This window comes from Dasypus novemcinctus, chromosome 3 (genome assembly GCF_030445035.2).
Source record: "Dasypus novemcinctus isolate mDasNov1 chromosome 3, mDasNov1.1.hap2, whole genome shotgun sequence".
NCBI classification, from domain to species: Eukaryota; Metazoa; Chordata; class Mammalia; order Cingulata; family Dasypodidae; genus Dasypus; species Dasypus novemcinctus.
In genome coordinates, this window is record NC_080675.1 from 155,761,726 (window position 1) to 155,783,138 (window position 21,413).

Below are 21,413 nucleotides of genomic sequence, written 5' to 3' on the forward strand. Positions count from 1 at the left end.
CTGGGGATGAGGCTCCCTGGCACTGAGGGATTACTACCAGTCACTAACTGGTGATGCAACTAGAAAAAGAACTGGAATAAAAGGAAGAAATGGTAAAGACAAATGAGTTTATATGGCTAAGAGTCTTCAAAAAAGAGTCGGGAGGTCATCAGAGGGGTCATGCTTATGCACGTCTCAGCAGGATCCCTGAGACAGCTAAAATACATACAGCCCCAGGTACTGGTGCTCCTGAGGGCGATGGAGACACACAGGTTCTATGGTCATAGCAGATGGCTCTGGAGTTCAGTGCCTTCTCAGTGGGCCCTACTTTATAATTTGTGTTCCTGAGTGTTATGGAGTTGGACTCAGATGTGACCTTTCTACACATGCCTCTTCTGTCACTTTTACTGAACCTGCGGTTGGTGCTGGGGTTGGTGTATACTCAGGAGACTTGAATCTCTGGATTGGCCATGTGCCAGCTGGGCCCTGAGCCTTAGCAGAGTTGCAGCTCCTACTCTGTGTTTCGCTGGACTTAACCCAGGTCAGCTAACAGGAGGGTGAAGATGGTCAACCACCACACCAGGGAACCAAGAGCACCTACAACTGCAAACAGAATTGCATCCATCAACCATGTGAGATCTAATTGCCCTCTCAATATAGAGGTGGAGTGGACATCACCATCCCAGTGTCCACAGAATGGAGGAATAAAATATGAATTAGAGTGGACTTACTGGTATTTTACTATAGAACTGTTGTGACTAGTAATGGAAGAAATTGTAGCATTGATGTGGAGAAAGTGGCCATGGTAGTTGCTGAGGGTAGGGAGAGGAAAGAAGAGATGTGATGTGGAGACATTTCTGGGACTTGGAGTTATCTTAAATGATATTTCAGGGACAGATGCTGGACATTATATATCCTGCTATAACCCACTGAAAGTACTGGGGGAGAGTGTAAACTACAATGTAAACTATAATCCATATGGTGCAGCAGTGTTCCAAAATGTATACACCAAATGCAATGAATGTGCCACAATGATGAAAGAGGTTGTTGATGTGGGAGGAGTAGGTGGGGTGGGATGTGGAGTATATGGAAACCTCTTATATTGTAATTTTGTGATCCATGTATCTTCAAAAACAAAAACAAAAACAAAAATTTTTTTAAAAAAGGAATGAAGTCACAACATGGATGAACCTTGAGGACATCATGTAGAGTGACATAAGCCAGACACAAAATGTCACATATTGTATGATTTCGCTTGTAAGAAATAAGTAGAACAAGCAAATTCATAGAGAAAGAAAGTACATTACACGTTACGAAGGGCTGGGGAGTGAAGGAAATGAAGAGATATTGCTTAATGGATGTAGAGTTTTTGTTTGAGAGGACAGAAAATTGGGGTAATGGATGATGGTGGTGGTAGCACAATGTTGGGATTGTAATTAATATCACTAATTAATACCACTGTACACTTAAAGTGGTAAAAATGGAAATTTTGTGTTGTTTATGGGTTGCTATAATAAAAAGTTAAAAAGAAAACAAAAACTGGCAGTGGACTGGATCTGCCCATGGGCCATCATTTGCTGACCCCCTGCTCTGAATGAATTAGTATTTTTTTTTTAAGATTTATTTATTTATTTATTTCTCTCCCCCTTCCCCCACCCCGGTTGTCTGCTCTCTGTGTCTATTTGCTGCGTCTTCTTTGTCTGCTTCTGTTGTTGTCAGCGGCACGGGAATCTGTATTTCTTTTTGTTGCATCATCTTGTTGTGTCAGCTCTCCATGTGGGTGGTGCCATTCTTAGGCAGGCTGCACTTTCTTTTGCGCTGGGTGGCTCTCCTTACGGGCGCACTCCTTGTGCATGGGGCTCCCCTACGCGGGGGATACCCCTGCGTGGCACAGCACTCCTTGTGAGCATCAGCACTGCACATGGGCCAGCTGCACACGGGTCAAGGAGGCCCGGGGTTCGAACCACGGACCTCCCATGTGGTAGGCAGACCGAACCACGGACCTCCCATGTGGTAGGCAGACGCCCTAACCACTGGGCCAAGTCTGCCACCTGAATTAGTATTTTATTAACCACAGCATATCCCCAGACCTCAGGAGAACAGTCATAACTCCATGTGGGGAAAATCGTATAAATCCTGTCTGCAGACAGTGGGTGAGTGCCCAGGGGTCACAAATCTTTTGCAGTGGCCATGCCCCCAGCAACCTGGAACAAGTGTCTAGATTTCCTCTTAAGTATCTGTCCCCTTCCTTCCTCCCTCCCTCTTTCCCTTCCCCTTCTGAAATCCTGTTCTCAATCAACCCTTTCTGTGCCGTGCCCTGGATCAAACTCTGGAGGCTGGTGGTATGCCTGACTCTCATGTCTTTGCATGAGTGGGAATGGTTGCTTCCCATCCCTCAACCCCACCCCTCTATCAGGAAATAGAAGGCAGATGGAGCACAGTCTCGGAGGGACCCTTGGTCCACTTTCACATTTATGATCAGTCAATGACCTTTTCCTTCCTCTTATGCAGCTGGGTTGCAAGGGCAACCCAGCCCTGGCTGGTGTCCTCTTTTCCCCTCCAGTGGCAGTGGCCCTCCCCAGACCCCCAAGCTGGGCTGGGCACAAGTTCCCAAACAGATGCAACTCTGACCACTGATCTTCCCAGGAGTGGTTTGCTTGGTCCATTCTGCAAGGACCATCTGTTCCTTCACTGGATTACTCAAAGAGAATAGCTCCCATTAGCTCAGGCACTTGAGCTAAGGATGGTTCTTACAGCCCAGAGGCAGGGGACTGGATGGCCATGGCACTGGCTTAGAAGGCAGGGGTGGCTTTTGGCAAAACACCTGGGGCTGCCTCTGGCCTGGCTTGGCCGCCTCAGGCCAGGTGCTTCTTTCCGTGGCTTCCAGGGTCACTCTGACATTGCTCACAGTTAATCCATCCCTTTGCCAGCAAATGTGATTCAACTCTTAGTTTCTCCATGTCTCTGAATGGGAGTTGACTTGAATGCCCAGAGTTAAAAGACCAAAAGTTGTGCAACATCTCCCAGGGATGGCAGTAGCTTATAAGCAAACATGCTGATGAAACACTGCTGTAAGTTAAGTATTATTATTGCCTCTCTTGCTAAATAACAGCTCTGGCATGATTTAGGAGGAGGCTTTTTACATATACAACAGTTAACTTTGTCAAGGGAGTGAACAAGGTGAACTTATCTGTAGGAAGAAAAATAAAAGGGCTTTTGGGCAAAATTGGGTAGAAATAATGAGGCTTACAATGGCAGAAAAATGTCAAAGTGGAAAGTGAACTGAGAATCAGAATGGCAGAAAACTGTTCAGTGCTTACTACCTACTAAGTGCTCTGATAGCTCCTTCACGTATATATTGCACTTAAATTAATAATCACGTATGTATTGCACTTAATCAACTTAATCAGAGTACCCTTTCAAGGTAAGAGTTATCATTCTCGTGAGGAAATTAAGAGAGTCTAAAGTCTCAAGTCATCCAGCAGGAAACGGTTCAATCAGTATACAGATCCAGATTCACCCAAAATCTATAGCATTCCAGATCCAGAGGGGTGGAAATGGAGGAACCTTGGAAAGGAGCCAAAGAAAGTGTCCCAGCTCCCAATACCAGCCACTACTGATTGAGCACCTACTAGATTGTGGGCACTCTACAGGTGATACCTATTTTAATCCTCCTGCCTGTCATAGTATTTGATGTTCTATAGTTGTCATTAACAGAAACCCACTGGAACAACCTTTTGTGAAAAGGGGGCTTCTTTTCACAGGGAGTGTCTCATGAAATTCAAGAATAGGAGGTACTCATCTAACATGGAGGTGAAGAAGGCCAATCACCACACCAGGGAGCCAAGAATGCCTACAACCGAAAGCAGGAGAATTGCATCCAGGATCCATGTGGAATCTAAGCCCCCTCTTGATATAGTTGTGGAGTGGACACAACCATTCTAAGGTCCACAGGATGGAGGAATAGAGTATGGATTAGAGTGGACTTACTGATATTCTATTCATGAACTATTGTGATTAGTAATCGAAGAAAATGTGGCATTGGTGTGGAGAAAGTGGACATGGTGGCTGCTGGGGATAGGGAGTGGGAGGAAGAGATGTGATATGGGGGCATTTTCGGGACTTGGAGTTGTCCTGGGTAGCGCTGCAGGGACAGTTACTGGATATTATATGTCCTCCCATGGCCCACTGGGTGGACTGTGGGAGAGTGTGAGCTATGATGTGGACCGTTGAGATGTATTCACCAAATGCAACGAATGTCTCATGATGATGGAGGAGGTTGTTGTTATGGGGGGAGGAGAGGGGTGAGGGGGGTGGGGTGTATATGGGGACCTCATATTTTCTGAATGTAACATTAAAAAAATAAAGACAAAAAAAAAAAAGAATGGGAGGTGACCAGACTGCCAGGATTTCTGGAAGTGACGAATGAAGCATAGTCAGGAGACTGGAGGACTCTCTTTCTCTGAAAATCTGCTTTATCTTCTTTTGGAAAGATGTGCTGTACTGACCACACAGCAGGGGGATATGGCCACTCATAGTATCCACATCTCTCCAGGTCTCCATCTGGACCAGTGTACTCTCCTGGAGTCAGGTCACATCAGGCAAAATGACTGTGAGTTGAGGTAGGGGCAGCCAAGGGATTATTGAGAGGTACGTAGACTTTAGTTCCACTAAAACAGCTCCAAGGGATAAGTAGTATATCCCCACTTTACATGTTAGAGTCTAGATTCCCAGAGTTTGATTGACTTTGCACAAGGTTACACAGCTAATAGTGATGATGGGGGGAGGGGAGGGCATGGACCTATGCTCTTAATCACCATATATAACTGCTCCAGAGGACAATTAGTCTTAATTCTCCCTTTAAGTCAGAAGCTGGAAAAGAAACTAGGATGATTTAGCCTGAGAAGTGTAGCTTGAAAGTCTCTATAATACTCAGCTCATCTTTAATTATTTAGAAAGCTTTGCTTTCAAGGATGGTGACCAACTAGCTATTTTCAACAACCAGTGAAAGAAGAAGGAGGTCTTCTGAGAACAATGTCCTGATGTTGGAGTGTCCTCAGAATCCTGGAAGCAAGTCACTACAGAGAGGATCAATTCTTCCAGAAGGCCAGGGGTTGGGTCACATCTAGGTTCCAACCAGCTTTCAGGCCGAAATCTGTCTTGACAAGCTGCTCCTGATGGAAAATCAGGACACTCTAGGGCTTTGTATGTTCTCATCTGACCTTTTCACAATCCCCAAGCAGATGGACCAGCATGTTTTCTTTGGCTCCTTTGTTGCACTTGAGAATGTGTATTCATTCTTAGATATTTTGGTTTACCCGAAGGGTGGAGGGGATGAAGTTTGTTTATTAATGAAGATTTTGATATAGACCTGACTTGACACTAACTTTGCTTACCTCAAGGATGCTTAACCCTAAATTTAAGTGAACATTAATTCATGTTTGAAAACCTTGCCCAAGATAGTAAAAACTGCAAATAATACTAATTTACTGTAAGATTTGATGGATTTTGTGCTTCATTATTACCTAGTGTGTTTCTCTGAGTTGGAGTATCCAAACTCACCTTCATGTTCGTAAAAATTGAGTATGTACTAGAGAAACGAGTAGGGAAGCATAATGGGGTGTGTGTGCGAGTGTCTTGTCATTGCAGAAGGCACTGCTCAGATAAGGGGAAGAGTTTTATGAGGTGGAGGATTTTTAGGCTGTTTATAAAATTATAATAATGCATGGTGTTCTTCTTCTTGTTTTTCAGATTGGAAACTTGGAAAATTACTACCATTTTTATCATAGCAAGACATTTAAAAGGTCGGCATTGAGTAGCAGAGGCCCCCACACCTTCCTCAGAATGGATCCAGAGGTACATCTCTCTGCTCACCTATGGTCTAAACTATTGGTTTGCTTCTTGTTTGGGTTTGTGGTTTTAAAAATGGCCAAGTCTGGATTATAACATGATTTTGTACAATCACTAGTTTTCCAAATCCACTTTGAATAAACCAAGACAGATGTGTAGCTACATATAAGAACATCTAAATTTTCCAAATATTTGGGTCCCTTGTCAGTCTGATGAATTTAAATCCTTGACTTCAGTTTGAAGCAACAATTAAGGGGCATAGATCTATTAATATTTTGAAGGTTTAAGATATCAACAAAATATGCAATAACTATGGTTGATAAGTATCTGAAACTTAACCATAGAGGAAGAAGCACTAGGCAATTCATTTGAGTTTTTTAATAATGAAATTAGAGATTGGGCAGATATATATTTTTTTGTGGTTGTCATAACACATATCTTAATGGTTATGATGAATTTATATTAAGGTTTCCATGGAGTAATGTATTCTTGTTGCCTTAAGCCATCCCACTGATGATAGTGGCTCCTTTTGTATTGACCAAACTTGGGAAGAGTGGGAGAGAGAGTTTATTCCTGGGAACCATCCGCACATTAACCTCTCTAGGGTATCTCTCTCTTGGTATTCTGATTTGAAACATAGGAGGACGTCGTCTCCTTGGAGCTCATTCATGTGAGTAGGCTATGACAAGATAGGCATGTCTTTTATATATTTTATAGATGGATGGATAAATGAATGGATATATGAGTGAGTAGATGGTAGGTGGGTGGGTGGATGGTTGGGAAGACAGATGGATATGTGGATGGGTAGATGGATGGATAGAGAGATAGATAGATGGAAAGATGTAGAAATAGATTAATAGGTGGGTGGCTAGATGAATAGGTGGGTGGATGGATTGACAGATAGATCAAAATAGATATAAAACAGGATGGTAATCCCATTATTGCTTCATAGCAAGGAGTGAAGTTTAATGTTTATTAAGGGACTACTATATGCTTGGGCACTTTAATATACATTATTATCTTACCTAATAATATGTTGCTGTGATTATATTTACTTGTGTTCACAACATGGAACTTGAAGTAATATTTTTCAAAGGGACCAGTATATATTTTTTCCTCTAGGAAACAAAGCCCGATTGTTAGTTGCTTATTCCCACAGAACAGGGCAATTGGAAAAGCACAAGCAGACATGGTTGTGTGTGTCAGTGTTAAACTGAGTCGAAGGGGAACTCTCCCAATAGTACACAGTTTCCTCCTTTGATCATAGAGGAACCATGAATTTTGGGGGGCTGCAAGGCCAGGAGTGAAGCTGAAAGGGGCCCATCATCTGTCAGTGTTTGGAGAAAATTCTAAGTGAGGAAGGAAGTTGCTGTGGTTCCCCTCTACAAACTTGCTTTAAACAAGCAGTTGATCTCTTTTATGAAGACCTGTTCTTCATCTGAAGAATTTGCAAGCAATCAGATTGTTGATACCCAGAGAGTTGCTGACTGCCCTTTACAAGGAAGCACGCCTGTGGGCCTGCTCTGGGGAAAGAGACTGGGCCAGTGGCTTTCTTGGTTCCTTTCCCAGGATGGCTTCCAAGAATAAAGCTGTTTCTCAGAATTAAGGTAGAACTGAAATTTGAGACTTATTCTGTGTTTTATCTATGAGCTCTTTTTTTTAGTGACTAAGTTAAAAAATTCTCAAAGCTACTTAACTGAACTGTTCTTCTGAAAATAATAATTATACACCTGCTGGGTATGAATCCCAGAGCCCTGGGGAAGGCAGAGATGCCCAGCCTGGTCCCAAACTGGGGGAGCCCTCAGAACCCAGGAGAGGGGAGGCATGTGCATGAGTAAAACCAGAGAGGGTGCATGAGAAAATGAAAAGATTCTGCAGGGCTTCAGCCCAGTGTGGGGGGTGCCCCAGACCATTTGAACTACTTGTTTTATTCATTTTAGCCATGCTTACTGTACTATGTTTTATCCAGTTTGGGTCTGTGGGCCAGGAATCTGTTGACTCCTTGAAGAAAACAGAAGGAAGGATAGACTTTCTAGGCAAAGGCAATGGCTGATAATTTTTTTCAAATAAAAATCCCTTTTACACAGAGCTTCTTAATAACCTCCTGGCAGGACTACTATCAAAGCGTCCTGTCAATAAAGAAGAGAGAGAGTAGGTAAACAGCCTGCACATTCCTGCCCTAACTGGAACTTCCACATGATTGGCTGATTGTTTCTCACTGTTCTAATTAAATTTTTAGCCCTGGGGAAGGCATATAGGCATCTGAACCAATTATGAATTCAGAATCGCAACTGGAATAACTCTGTTTAAATTAGTCTAGTTTTAATGAAAACCAAATCAATTAGCTGTCAGTCTGACTAATATTTACTTTGCCTGAACATCCAGATGAAATGTTTGGCAAAATTAGTGGTTTTAGATATAAGGATTTAGTGTTATCTCTTATTGCAGTGCTTCAGAATGTTTTCCTACATTCGTAAAGCATTTTTATGATACCCATCGCATTTGGAGAGTTGTGTAATTAATATTGAGAAAAGGAAAAATGATGTAATATTATTCAGAGACATTGGAATGCAGAGTCGCCATTGTGTCGGAATGACCAAACTAGAAATGAATGTTATAGGACTTAGGATAAAGTTCAATCGACTGCAGATGGGTATTTTATTTCAATTATCTCCAGTCCCTATTGTATAAAAACACTTGGATAAGTGACAATTTACAACCCTCCCCTCCATCACATAAAAGTGATAGAGTGTATATTTGTTAATACAAAGCAAAAGAAAATATAAGGAGCATCTTTTTGAACTTATTCTGTACCAGAATGATGCATTCATTTTGCTTACATTCTTAATTACATTTATGTGAGTTTTTTTTTAACCATCTTTGAAAAAGGTTGCTGTCCTCCAGTTAGTTGCCTTGTTGATCAGCCCTATCCTTGGGAGAACAGTCCATATTCTCTGTGTGCATTATCAGTCACTGGGTTTTTCCAAGGGCTTTCATTTAAGCAAACTGAAAGCATTTGTTTTTCACTTGTTCTTTTGCCAAAAGTCTGGAGAAGGGTGGATGTTACACAGGCATCGGCCAATAGCTGAAAGGGCTTACCAATTTTTAAAAAATTACTTGTTCTCATTACATTACAAGCTGGCTTACAGTTCGATGCTCCTGCCCATGTCATCCAAACCATACATTTTAGCATGATGACTCTGGTTCAGCCCTTCCCTACGGTTCTTAGCCAGACTGATGACAGAAATTGAACGATAAAGATGCTCTTAGGGAGGCACTCTGTGGCTTCTTCTGGGACAGTGGGAGCCTCTGGTGTGATGCTTTATTTCAGTGCCTGAAAGCGCAAAAGTTGGAAAATGATCCAGAGGACTGGCATTCTGTTTTGTGGAATGGGACTTTACCCCCAGAGTGTAATCAAAGCCTGGGGTTCTTTCCAGCATTGATGCAACATTTAAGTACATCTTTCCATTAATCATAGAGAGAATTTTTTTAAAAGATTTATTTATTTCTCTCCCTTTCCCTACCGCCCCTCCAATTGTCTGCTCTCTGTGTCTGTTCGCTGTGTGTTCTTCTGTGTCTGCTTATATTGTCAGGGGCACCTGGAATCGGTGTCTCTTTTTGTTGCGTCATCTTTCTGCATCAGCTTTCTGTGTGTGTGGCGCCATTCCTGGGCAGGCTGCACTTTTTTCGTACTGAGCGGCTCTTCTTATGGGGTGCACTCCTTGCACGTGGGGGTTCCCTTATGTGGGGGACACCCCTGCGTGGCAGGGCACTCCTTGTACATATCAGCACTGTGCATGGGCCAGCTCATCACACGGGTCAAGAGGCCCGGGGTTTGAACCTTGGACCTCCCATGTGGTAGGTGGATGCCCTATCCATTGGGCCAAATCCACTTCCTGTAGAGGGAGAATTTTATCTGACAGTTTTGTGTGCTAGAACCATTGGAAGGGAAAACAAACAAAAACTTCCTGGCAAAGGGAAGGACATAGAAAGTGACCAGGTTGTTCTCAGGGGTTGATGAACTGAGTTATGACCTTGAGGGACCAGCAGAGAGTTGCCCCCCAGGGGCTGATGAATCTACTCGAGTGGAGAGAGAAGAAATCTCAAACTGTCTGAAATCGGTTTTTAGGAACCCACCACTCCCCTTCTTGGTGACTCGGGAAAGAGTGACAAGCTGTCTTCTCATATTTTCTGCACAACTAGTGGAATGTTTACTATGAATTGGAAAAACGTTTGAAAACTCTTTAAAGGAAACAGTTTTGTTACTTACCTGCCCTTCTACTTCAATGCCCCTTCAAACTCAACATGTGCCAGAGCAAACTCGCGGTCTTAGGACCCACATCTGGTCATCCTCCAGCATCCCATCTCAGCGAGAAGCTTGCATCTCCTTTCCACTGTGCAAGCCAGAAACCTTCCTCACCACAAATTGATTCCCTCAGCTGGGGTCCATTTATCTCAGGTACAACTCACCTCTGTTCATGTCTCTGTGATCTCCACTTCTACCACTGCCCTGGGCTAAGGTCCCCTCTTCTCTCTCCTGGACCACTGCCTGGCCTCCTGACCAGGCTCCTGGGACATCCTTGCCTCCCACCGTCTGTTCCCTGTGTCTGATTGTGCCACCATCACTTAAGATAAACACTTAAATTCTACCCCTGCCTTCCAGGCCCTTCTCGGTCTGACCTCCCTGCTGGGCCCCTGGGCCCCAGGAACACTGACCTTTAAATGCCTCAGTGGCCTTTGCTCTCTCTCCCATTGCACAGCCTTTGCACAGAATGCCCCCACCTTCCTCTGCTCTTTATCTCTTCTGTACTCTGCTATTTTGGCTCAAATGTCCCTCTCACTGGTAAGCTGCTTAGATTCCTCGGACTTGACTTTTTCTTCCTAGCAATTGTACTTTTATAATTCTAGATTTGTGAGATTCTTCCATTAATACCTGTTTTAATCAGGCTTGTTTTGCTCACTCCTCTTGCCTTAGCCCAATACACAAGGACTCACGTATAGCGTGGCAGAACTAAAAACTGAGTCAGGCCCAGGGATTCCACATCCACTGCTCATTCCCAGCTGAGCCCTAGGCACAAGAGATGTGCTATATGAAAGGGGTTTAGTCAAATAAGTTTAGGAAAAATTGTACTGTGGCTCTCTCTTTGAAGTTTCCAGTGTATATGAAAGCTGTAAAAAAAAAAAAGCTATTAAATCCAGCAACTGTCCAACTTGTTTGACCATGGAACCCCACCTTTTATTTCTCATAACCTTGATTTCCTAGACACTCTGGAAATAAAGCTGAGATCAAAGGCCAGGAGTGGGAACACCTGGCAGTGTTTGGGGGCAGCAATGGTTAGTTGTGTTTTCTTGGGATCTGGTAAGTAACAGCTATATAGCTTGCTAAGGAGACTGCCAGGCAAAGGCTGGAGTGTTAGGGTAGAGAGAGGGTTCTGGATCCCAAAACTAAGGAATAGGCAGTGGGAAGGTTGCGGTGACCTGGTCCACAGATTCCACTGGGTGAGACGAGATGATTGTGAGAAACATTCAAGCTTGTCTTCTATGAAAGGATTTTAAAGTTCTTGGTGACTTAGACCATACCTCATTTATTGTTTACTCTCTTACAAGCCCTGCAGATCACCTGGTCAAAGTTTAGTGGCCACCTAGCAACTGTTTTGAAACCTGTCTCAATTTTCACAGATGGGGGTCGCATAAGCAAGTTGTGACTGTGTTATTTGTTTATCAGTGTCTTTCTGTATAAATACCATAGAAGTAAATTGTGGCCCACTGTCTTAGTTTAACATAGGACTGTTGATGCAAAGTGCCAGAAATGAGGTGGCTTTTTATTTTATTTCATTTTTAAATTTTTTTTATTTTGGAGTACTGGGATTCAGGGATTGAACCCAGGACCTCGTATGTTAGAAGCCAGCACTCAACCACTGAGCCACATTGGCTTCCCTGAGTTAGTTTTTTCATTTGTTTTGCTTGTTGTTTGTTTTTCTTTTTTTTAGGAGACATTGGGAAACAAACCTGGGACACACACCTCCCATGTGGGAGGCAGGAGCTTGACTGCCTGAACCACATTCACTCCCACGAGGTGGCTTTTATAATGGGAATTTTATTTAGGGTAAAAGTATATAATTCCAAGGCTATGAAATGTCCAAATCAAGGCATCAGTAGAGATGCTTTCTCACCAAAGGTCATCTGCTGATGGATCCTGGAGTCCTACCACTTGGCAAGGCAAGATAGTGGATCTTCCGCTCTCTACTTTCTCCTGGGGCTCAGCTGTGAGGAATCAGGCATCTCTCCCTGGGCCTTGTCTTCTTGAGCCTCTCAGGGCTTCTCTGCCTTTCTGCAACTGTAGGCAAACCTGGAATCCTCTCTCTAACATGGCTGGATCAGAATAGCTGAATTCCTTTTTTCTCTCTGTGTCTCCATTTTTATCATACCCAGGAAGAGGACAGAGACTCAACCTGTCCTCAGTGACATAGTCCAATCAAAAGGGTTTCATACCCACAGGAATAGATTAGTTAAAAAACATAATCACATAATCTCTTTTTTGGGATTCACCAAATTCAAACTGTCACAGGGAGTATTATTTTTCTTTCTGTAAATTCACCACTCAATCTTCTCAGTTTTTAGTATTCAGCCTGCTGAATATTGGCCCAGCAAAAGGTGTACAGAGGAGTTGGTGTTGATGGAAATGGAGATATAAGCATCACAGACTGTTAAGCACAAAGGGTCTGAGGTGGGCTGATCCAAGCCCCTCACTTTCCAGATTGGAAGCTGAGACTCAGATCTGGCTGCCCAGCCTCCCACAGAGAGAGCATTTGGCAGATTTATTTTCTACAGTGCTCCTGATGTGATTGCTTTCTCCCAGAGAAGGCAGTAGAATTTGGAGGCCCCTGGATGCTTGGGGGTCTGGTCTCTGACTTCTTACTCAGAGTCACACTAGTGTGCCATCAGGGATGGCTTATTACAAGCCAACATCACAGGGAAGTCCCCTTGTCCTTCCACAGTTACAGGATAAGGTGTCCTCTACTTTGATTAAGCCAAGAGGAAAAAAGGGAAAGGAACAAAGTGGGTGGAGCTTTGCTCTGCATACAATCGTGCATGGAAAACAGAACTACAGAGAATTAACTGTCAACAAATTGAGCCAGTGGGCACTTTAAGGAAGTTTAGCAGTTTGATTCAGGTGCCTACTTACCTTAGTTTGCTGGGCCACGATGACAAATACCACATATTGACTGGTTGGCCTAATAATAGGAATTCATTTGTTTTGGAGACCAGATATGCAAAATCAAGGTACCCATGAGGCCATGCCTTCTTCCTGAATTCTTTAGAGCTCTGGTGCTGACTTGCTGCAATCCTTGGTGTTCCTTGGCTGGCATCTCTGCCTTGCATCACTTGGTGATGTTCTTGATCTCCTCTTGTGTTTCTCTTTGACTTCTGGCTTTTTCTAAGGTCTCCAATAATATGGATTATGGCCTACCTTGATTCAGTTGGGCCACACCTTAACTAAAACTAACATCTTCAAATGATCCTATTTACAGTGGGTTCACACCCATAGGAATGGGGGTTGAGGTTAAAACAGGTCTTTGTTGGGGGTACATAACTCAATCTATCACATTACCCTTCCCATTGGGATAGCATAGGAACTCTAGGAGGATGAGGGTGTGGGGGTCCCTGTGAATGCCCTTTGTGACTTAGCAGCACCTTAAGCATGGAGGCCCCTCTTCTAGGTCCTTCCAGCTCCTCCACACCTTGTGGACCTCCAGAGACTCAGTGGGCAGCGACAGAGTTGAGGGCTTTAAGGCAGGACTCAGTTAACCAGCAGCTTTGGATTGAATAGCTAGTGGGCTTCTGTGTTCTCTTTGGTGATATTGACTCATGGGAGGAAGTTTCAGAACAATCCTCTTTGTTGCTTTCTGCATCCAGGACTGGTAGGGGAAGCCAGCATCTCCAGCCATGTGGCAGTTTGCCACGGCCCATGGGGAAGACTCCGTTGCAGTGGCTGCATGGACTACTTCCCACTGAAATGATACTTTGACAATTTTTACAACCAAATAACATGAATAATAAATAAATAATTGGCAGACTATTTTTTTTTTTAATTTTTTATTTCCCCTTCCTTCCCAACGCCCCCCACCTCGGTTGTCTACTCTCTGTGTCCATTCACTGTGTGTTCTTCTTTGTCCACTTCTGTCGTTGTCAGTGGGATGGGAATCTGTGTTTCTTTTTGTTGCGTCATCTTGTGTCAGCTCTCCGTGTGTGCAGCACCATTCCTGGGCAGGCTGCACTTGCTTTCGTGCTGGGCGGCTCTCCTTATGGGGGGCACTCCTTGCACGTGGGGCTCCCCTACGCAGGGACACCCCTGCATGGCACGGCACTCCTTGCGTGCATCAGCACTGTGCATGGGCCAGCTCCACACGGGTCAAGGAGGCCCGGGGTTTGAACCATGGACCTCCCATGTGGTAGACAGACACCCTATCCACTGAGCCAAGTCCGCTTCCCTGGCAGACTATTTATGGGATATGAACAAGGCTCCTCCTGGGACTTGGCTTATTTGTGTTAATTCTTATAAGCATATTTAAATGTTACCTCATCTTATCTACAAAATGACATTCAACAGATGCCTAGTTTTAATTTAACTTGACTTTCTAGTAAGAAAGTTGCACAAGGAAACTGTTGCTATTCATGTAATCTTAAGAAGATTATAAATTCTTCTTCATAACTATATGTCTCTTCCCCAGAGCAAATAACGTTGTAAAATATGTAAGCTGCGTGTTTATCAGGAAGCACAAACAGAAAATAGATGAAAGGAAAAGGAGCAGAGTGAAGTGCCACCTTCACAATTGGATTTAAAAGAAATCAGGACACTATATATGGGTTTGCTAAGATATACGATTTGTGTTTGGGCTAGAAGTAGCATTTGGCAAACTCTGCTCTCTCCTAACACTAGTTATAATTGGCCTCCCAACAGATGTCATCCAGGCCCAATTGCATGTTCTACTCAGAAGGAGATTGCTAAAAAATCTATTTGTGTTTATGACTTATTTATAACCTGAAGCCTACTCATTTAAAGCCATTCATTCATTCCTGAACTCCCACTATTTGCCATGTATTGCCTGGCACACTGAAATAAAATGGTGAACAAAAACACAACCCCTGCCCATGTGGGGTGTGCAGACAATGGGGGCTTGCAGAGGAGAATCAAATCGACCTTCAGTAGGCTTCCAATAGCAGACAGATGCTGGCCGGTGCTAGGAGACTAAGTTGTAGGATAAGCTCTTGATTGTTAATGGAGACACACTTAACTTTCTATTCGTCCAGCATCAATTTCCAGTTTGCTTTTCCATTAAGGAAGAGAATGATCCTTTAGCCCAGCCCTCTGCTGAACAAATTCCCACTACGGGGCAGGTTCTTTGCTAAGAGTTGTAGAAAGAAGGACTATGAAGACCCATCCTTCTCTTTAAGAGTACTCTGAGGCCAAAGTTGAGCTTCTAAACAGGGGATATCCACTTGTTGGGTAAAGGCAGAGGTAGAGATACATGCAGTGGGTAGGAACCCACCCTGATAGCTCTGAGAATGTCAGAGCAGGTAAAAACAAGTTGACCAGAGAAGAAGGGATGGGGATGTCTAGACAGAAGGTACTGAGCAGTGAAACCTCCCAGCCTGCAGAGGTGCTGTAAGAACCTTGGACCTGCTGGACAGTGGAGCTGTAAGGATGGACTAGGCAGGCTTCAGGCCCTTTGCAGGCCCTGTGGGGTGGTGGGCCAGGTGGAGGCAGTGGGGTGAGCAGGTCAAATAGGCATCACCATGGGTCTTCATGGCAGTCACATGGAGGATGGTATCAGGGACACCCCTTTGGAGGCCATTGTGCCTCTCCAAATACAAGGGAACATGGGGCTGAACTAAGATAGTGGCCACAAAGATAAATGGAGGAAACGAGAGGAGACACCTTTAAAGACTATGTGAGATACTAATGCTAGAAAGGACTCTTAACTTTGTTCCAACTTGGGAGACAGGCAGATTTTAGTGCTGCTAAAATAGAGAGGTGAACAGGATTGCATGGGGGAGGAGGAGCAGGACTCACTTTGGAGCTTCTTGAATTTGAGATGCCAGTGGGGAGAGGTGTGCAGCGTCCAGTGAAGGGTGCTGAGAGCTATGCAGGAGACCCTGCCTGTCGGTGATGGTCCCAGCTGGAGCTGGTACCCAATGGGTATACTGGGATGGCTGTTCCAGTTTTTAAAATACTGGCCAAGGGCCTCTGCCTCAGGTCATCTCTGGCACCTCTGTGGCTTCTCTGCTGCTCAGCCATTTGGTCCCTCCTCTGAGGCAGTGCCTTCCCATCATTAGCAACTAAAGGGAAACAGAAGGGTCAGGGGGATTTCCAGGCTCCTGCTCTAGCAGAACAGCCCCACAGACCCTAAAGCATTTTATTCTTTAAATTGTTTTTATATTTAAAGAAGCTTTAGATCACATAAATATTACATCAAAAATATAGGGGATTCCTATATACCCCCCCTCCGTCCCCTCCCACATATTCCCACATTAACAACATCTTTCATTAGTGTGGTACACTTGTTACAATTGATGAACACATTTGAAGCATTGCTACTAACCATGGACTATAGTTTACATTATAGTTTATACTTTGCCCTACACAATTTTATAAGTTTTGACACAATGTATAGTGGCCTGTATCCATCATTGCAATATCATGCAGCACAATTCCAATGTCCCAAAAATGTCCCAATGTTGTACCTATTTTTCCCTCTCCCTCCTCTCAGAACCTCTGGTAGCTACTGCCTTTATGTCAATGGTACAAGATCTTCCACTGCTAGAATAATAATACAATAATAGTAAGTCTACTTTAGTCCATTGATCATTCCCCAATCTTGAGGATTTTGGGATAGTGATGCTTACTCTGTTTCTGATTAAGAGGCGGCTTAGATCCCATGGGATGATAGATGGAGCTGTCTTGCTTGCAGTTGTAGATACTCTCTGGTTTTTGGAATGGGCATTGTTCATCATCCTTTTGTTAGTTATCCTGGGCAAGTTCAATGAACTGGAGAGTAGTAATTGCAACTCTCCTGAGATTCAGGGCTGAACCAGCATATGAACAGACTGAAGATTTATGTCTCTGGGACATATATATAACAAGTATAGTGCTAATTGTGAGTTCAAATAAAAGGGGCAGAAGAGCCATGTGTAGGGAAATTATAAATGAGTCTAACTCTCTTACATTGGGGAGCATAAATTCCAAAAGTAAGGCCGACTGATAGTTTAAGCCTCAACCCTGATGAAGGCCATGGTTTAAAACTGTATTAGCTTCCTAGGGCTGCCTTAACAAAGTACCACAAACCAGGTGGTTTAAAACAAAATGAGTTTATATAGCGAAGAGACTTCAGAATGATTCAGGAAGTCATCAGCAGGGTCGCAATTATGCACATCTCAGCAGGATCTCATCAACAGCCAAAGTAGATAAAACCCTAGGTAGTAGTACTCCTCAGGACTACAGAGACACCCTATGGTCATGGCATATGGCTCTGGAGTGTGGTGCCTTGCTAGTGGGCCCTACTTTGGGATTTGTGCTCCTAAGTGTGAAGGAGTTGGACTCAGATGTGACTTCTCTACACATGCCTCTTCTGTCACTCTTACTGACCCTGTGGTTGGTGCTGGGATTGGTATATACTCAGGAGACTTGAATCTCTGGATAGTCCATGTGCCAGCTGGGCCCTGAGCCTCAGCAGTGTTGCAGTACCTTCTCTCTAGTTCGTTGGACTTACCCAGGTCAGCTGACAGGGAGATGAGGATGGACAGCCACCACACCAAGGAACCGAGAGAGTCTACAGCTGTCGGCATGAGAGTCCCACTAGCCGTGTGGAATCAAAGCCCCCTCTCAACTGAAAGGTAGAGTGGGCATCACTGTCCCAGGGTCCTCAGGATGGAGAAATAAAATATGGATTAGGGTGGAATACTGGTATTCTACTATAGAATTACTGTGACTCTAGCAATGGCAGAAATTGAGTTATTAATATGGAGACAGTGGCCACGGGACTTGCTGAAGGCAGGAGAGGGAAAAGGAGGTATAATATGGGAACATTTTTGGGTCTTGGAGTTGTCCTGAATGATACTGCAGAGACAGATGCAGGACATTATATATCCTGCCATAATCCACTGAATGGATTGGGAGAGAGTGTAAACTACAAAGTAAACTATAATCCATGCTGTGTAGCAGTGCTCTAAAATGGGACCACAGAGGGGTTTGGTGGTGGTGGGGAGGAATACTGGTGTGGGTGTTATTGGTGGGGGGTGCATGGTTGGGAGGGAGTTCTCCAGGGCATATGTCTGAGGTACATAAAAATATTTGGATATTTTCATAATGGTTACAGTTGGGAACAATGGCTGGGGGAGTGCTGAGTTTCTGGCTGGGGGAGCTCTGTCGCATTCCCCAATGGAACAGCAACAATCTTCTGAGTGCAATGGTTAAGACCAATAAGGAAGGATGGTCCAACAATAAGCCCTTGATGCTAATGACTATGCTTGTGGGCCTGTGTGCCTGAAATAAGAACTAGGCCTAGAGCTGCAGGGTGCCTAAGAGAGCCTCCATGTTGCTCAAATGTGGCAAGTCTCAAAGCCAAACTCAGCATGTAAATTCCCCCCAGCATGGGACATGACTCCCGGGGATGAGTCTCCCTGGCACCGAGGGATTACTACCAAGTACCAGCTGATGATGTGGTTGGAGAATGACCTTGAATAAAAGGGTCACCTCAGACCAGCAGAATATCTCAGCCTACATGTAATATCAGGAGTCAAAAATGCTTTTTGACCCGAATAAAAGGGGGAAATGGAAAGGACAAATGAGTTTATATGGCTATGAGTCTCCAAAAAAGAGCTAGGAGTTCATCAGAGGGGTCGCCCTTATGCACACCACAGCGGAGTCCCAGAGATAGCTAAAGTAGATACAACCCTAGGTATTGGTTCTTCTGAGGGCAATGGAGACCCACAGGTTATAAGGAAATGGCAGATAGACTTCAGTGCCATGTCAGTTGGCCCTACTTTGGACTTTGTGGTCCTGAGTGTGATGGAGTTGGACTCACATTTGATCTTTGTTCACAAGCCTCTCCTGTCACTTTTACCGAAACTGTGGTTGGTCCTGGGGTTTAGTGTATACTTGGGGGACCTGAATCTATGGACTGTCCATGTGATAGCCAGGTCCTGAGCCTCAACAGACTTGCAATTCCTACCCTCTGGTTTATTGGATTTACCCCAGCCAGCTAAAAGGGAGGTGAAGAAGGTCAACCACCACACCAGAGAGCCAAGAGGAGAATTGCAAACAGGAGAATTGCATCCATCATCCAAGTGGAGTCAAGGCACCCTCTTGATAGAGGGGTGGAGTGGACATAGCCATCCCAGGGCCCACAGAATGGAGGAATAGAGTATGGATTAGAGTGGACTTACTGATACTCTATTCTGGAACTAATGTGATTAGTAGTGAAAGTAAATGTAACACTGAGATGGAGAAAGTGGACATGGTAGCTGCTGAGGGTGGAAATGGGAAGAAGAGATGTGATGTGGGGGCATCTTCAGGACTTGGTGGTGTCCTGGGTGGTACTGCAGGGACTGTTACTGGACACTGTATGTTCTCCCATGGCCCACTGGGTGTACTGGGGAAGAGTATAAACTGTAATGTGGACCATTGACCATGTGGTGCAGCAGTGTTCAGAGATGTATTCACCAAGTGCAATGAATGTCCCATGATGATGGAGGAGGTTGTGGTTATGGGAGGAGTGGAGTGAGGGGAGTGGGGGGTATATGGGTACCTCATATTTTTTTAATATAACATTAAAAATTAAATAAGTAAATAAATAAAATTAAAATGTACTCATCAAATGCAGTGAATGTACTTCACTAATGAAAGAAGTTGATATGGGAGAAGTGGGGGGTATAGGGAGTGGGGTATATGAGAACCTCCTATATTTTTTAATGTAACATTTTGTGTCATCTATGTATCTTTTAAAAATAAATAAAAATATATATTAAAAACAAACAAACAAACAAAAAAACGGAAGTTTATTCTCTCACAGTTCTGGAGACCAGAAGTCCAAAAGTAAGTTGTCATCAGTACGGTAATCTCTCCAAAGGCTCTAAGGGAGACTCCTTCCTTGCCACCTCCAACTTCTGGTGGTCCCAGGCATTCCTTGGCTAATGGCCACATTACTCCAGTCTTTTTCTCAGTCTTCACATGTCCTTCTCCTTTTCCATGTCCCAAATCTCCCCCTGCCTTTCTCTTATAAGGATACTTCTCATTGGCTTTAGGGCCACCCAGATAATCTGGATGATCTCATCTTGAGATCCTTAATTTAGTTACATCTACAATGACCATTTTTCCAAATAAGATCACATTCACAGGCTCTGGATGATCATGTCGTTGGGTTAGGGGGAGCATCATTTAACCCACTGCTAAACCTAAGGAGAATGATGTGGAATAAGCAGGGACTTTCTTGTCGGCAATATTTTCTCTTTCTTCAGTCCAGTGATCTAAAGGCTCTGGGGAAGTGAAAACACCTTGTTTCCCTAAGAAGGTTGGTGACCCTCTATAAAAGTTCAACTCTTACTGCATAAACTTTGCCACAGATTTGTTTCACTTTGCCTTGGAGTTCCTCACTCACAGGCCTACTTTTATTTAGGACTTATCTTCCAAATTAAATATCTCTGACCATGAAGTTCAAATGTAGATAAATGTGTATTATTGTCTGGTGCATTTTTTCACAACAAGAACATCTGAACATTGTATGTAGTTGTTTGAGGGATTTGGTGAATGTACTATGATTGCAGCTTCAATATAAAGTGATATCTGCCAGAAAAACATTACTACCTCCCATTTGTTCTAGCCGTTTGGGAAAGGAACAATGCTTTAAACCCTGCAAAGAATCTTTCGTTGCTTTTTCTGAGAAAGATAATGGTGCAGATGAGGTTAAACAGTCAAAAGAATACATGAGTGAAGCCCCCTGCCATCCTTCACTCTTGCCATTAACGTCATCACCTCATCATTCAAGTTCTCCAGAAGAATCAATTCCATGAGTGACACATCCTTAAAAATGGAAAACTATTTATTCCTTTATCATAAAGAGTATCCCTGTTTCTTTGATGGAAAGCCTGTGTTAAGGATTGAATCATGCCCCCTGCAAAGACATGCTCAAGTCCTAGATCCTATTCCTGTGGATGTGAACCCGATTGTAAACAGGATCTTTGAAGGACCTATTAGTGAAGGTGAGGCCAAACTGGATAAGGGTGGGCCTTAATCCAGTAGTACTGGAGTCCTTATAAGCAGAGGAAATGTGGACACAGAGTTAGGAGGAAGCAGATGGGGAGAGAGACAGCCATGCAACAGAGGCAGAGCTTGAGTTAAGGATTGCCAGCAAGCCACCCACAGAATTCCACAGGCTTCAGAGGAAGCATGATCCCACCTACACCTTGATTTCAGACTTCTGGCCTCCAAAACCGTGAGATGATACATTCCTGTTGTTAATCCACCCAGTGTATGGTACTTGGTTACAGCAGCACCAGAAAACTAAGACAGCTTCTATTTTTGTTTG

At 43.8% G+C, this 21,413-nt stretch overlaps 1 protein-coding gene across 2 annotated transcripts in view; it reads left to right on the top strand.

The window, feature by feature from the left end:
* The window catches only part of PCSK6 (proprotein convertase subtilisin/kexin type 6), a 229,216-nt gene that overhangs the window by 57,484 nt on the left and 150,319 nt on the right, over positions 1–21,413 (top strand). For both annotated transcript variants that reach the window (XM_004462109.5, XM_004462110.5), the window contains exon 2: positions 5,731–5,835. In XM_004462109.5, coding sequence (XP_004462166.3) covers positions 5,731–5,835 — 105 coding nt within the window. The remainder of the gene's footprint in view (positions 1–5,730; positions 5,836–21,413) is intronic.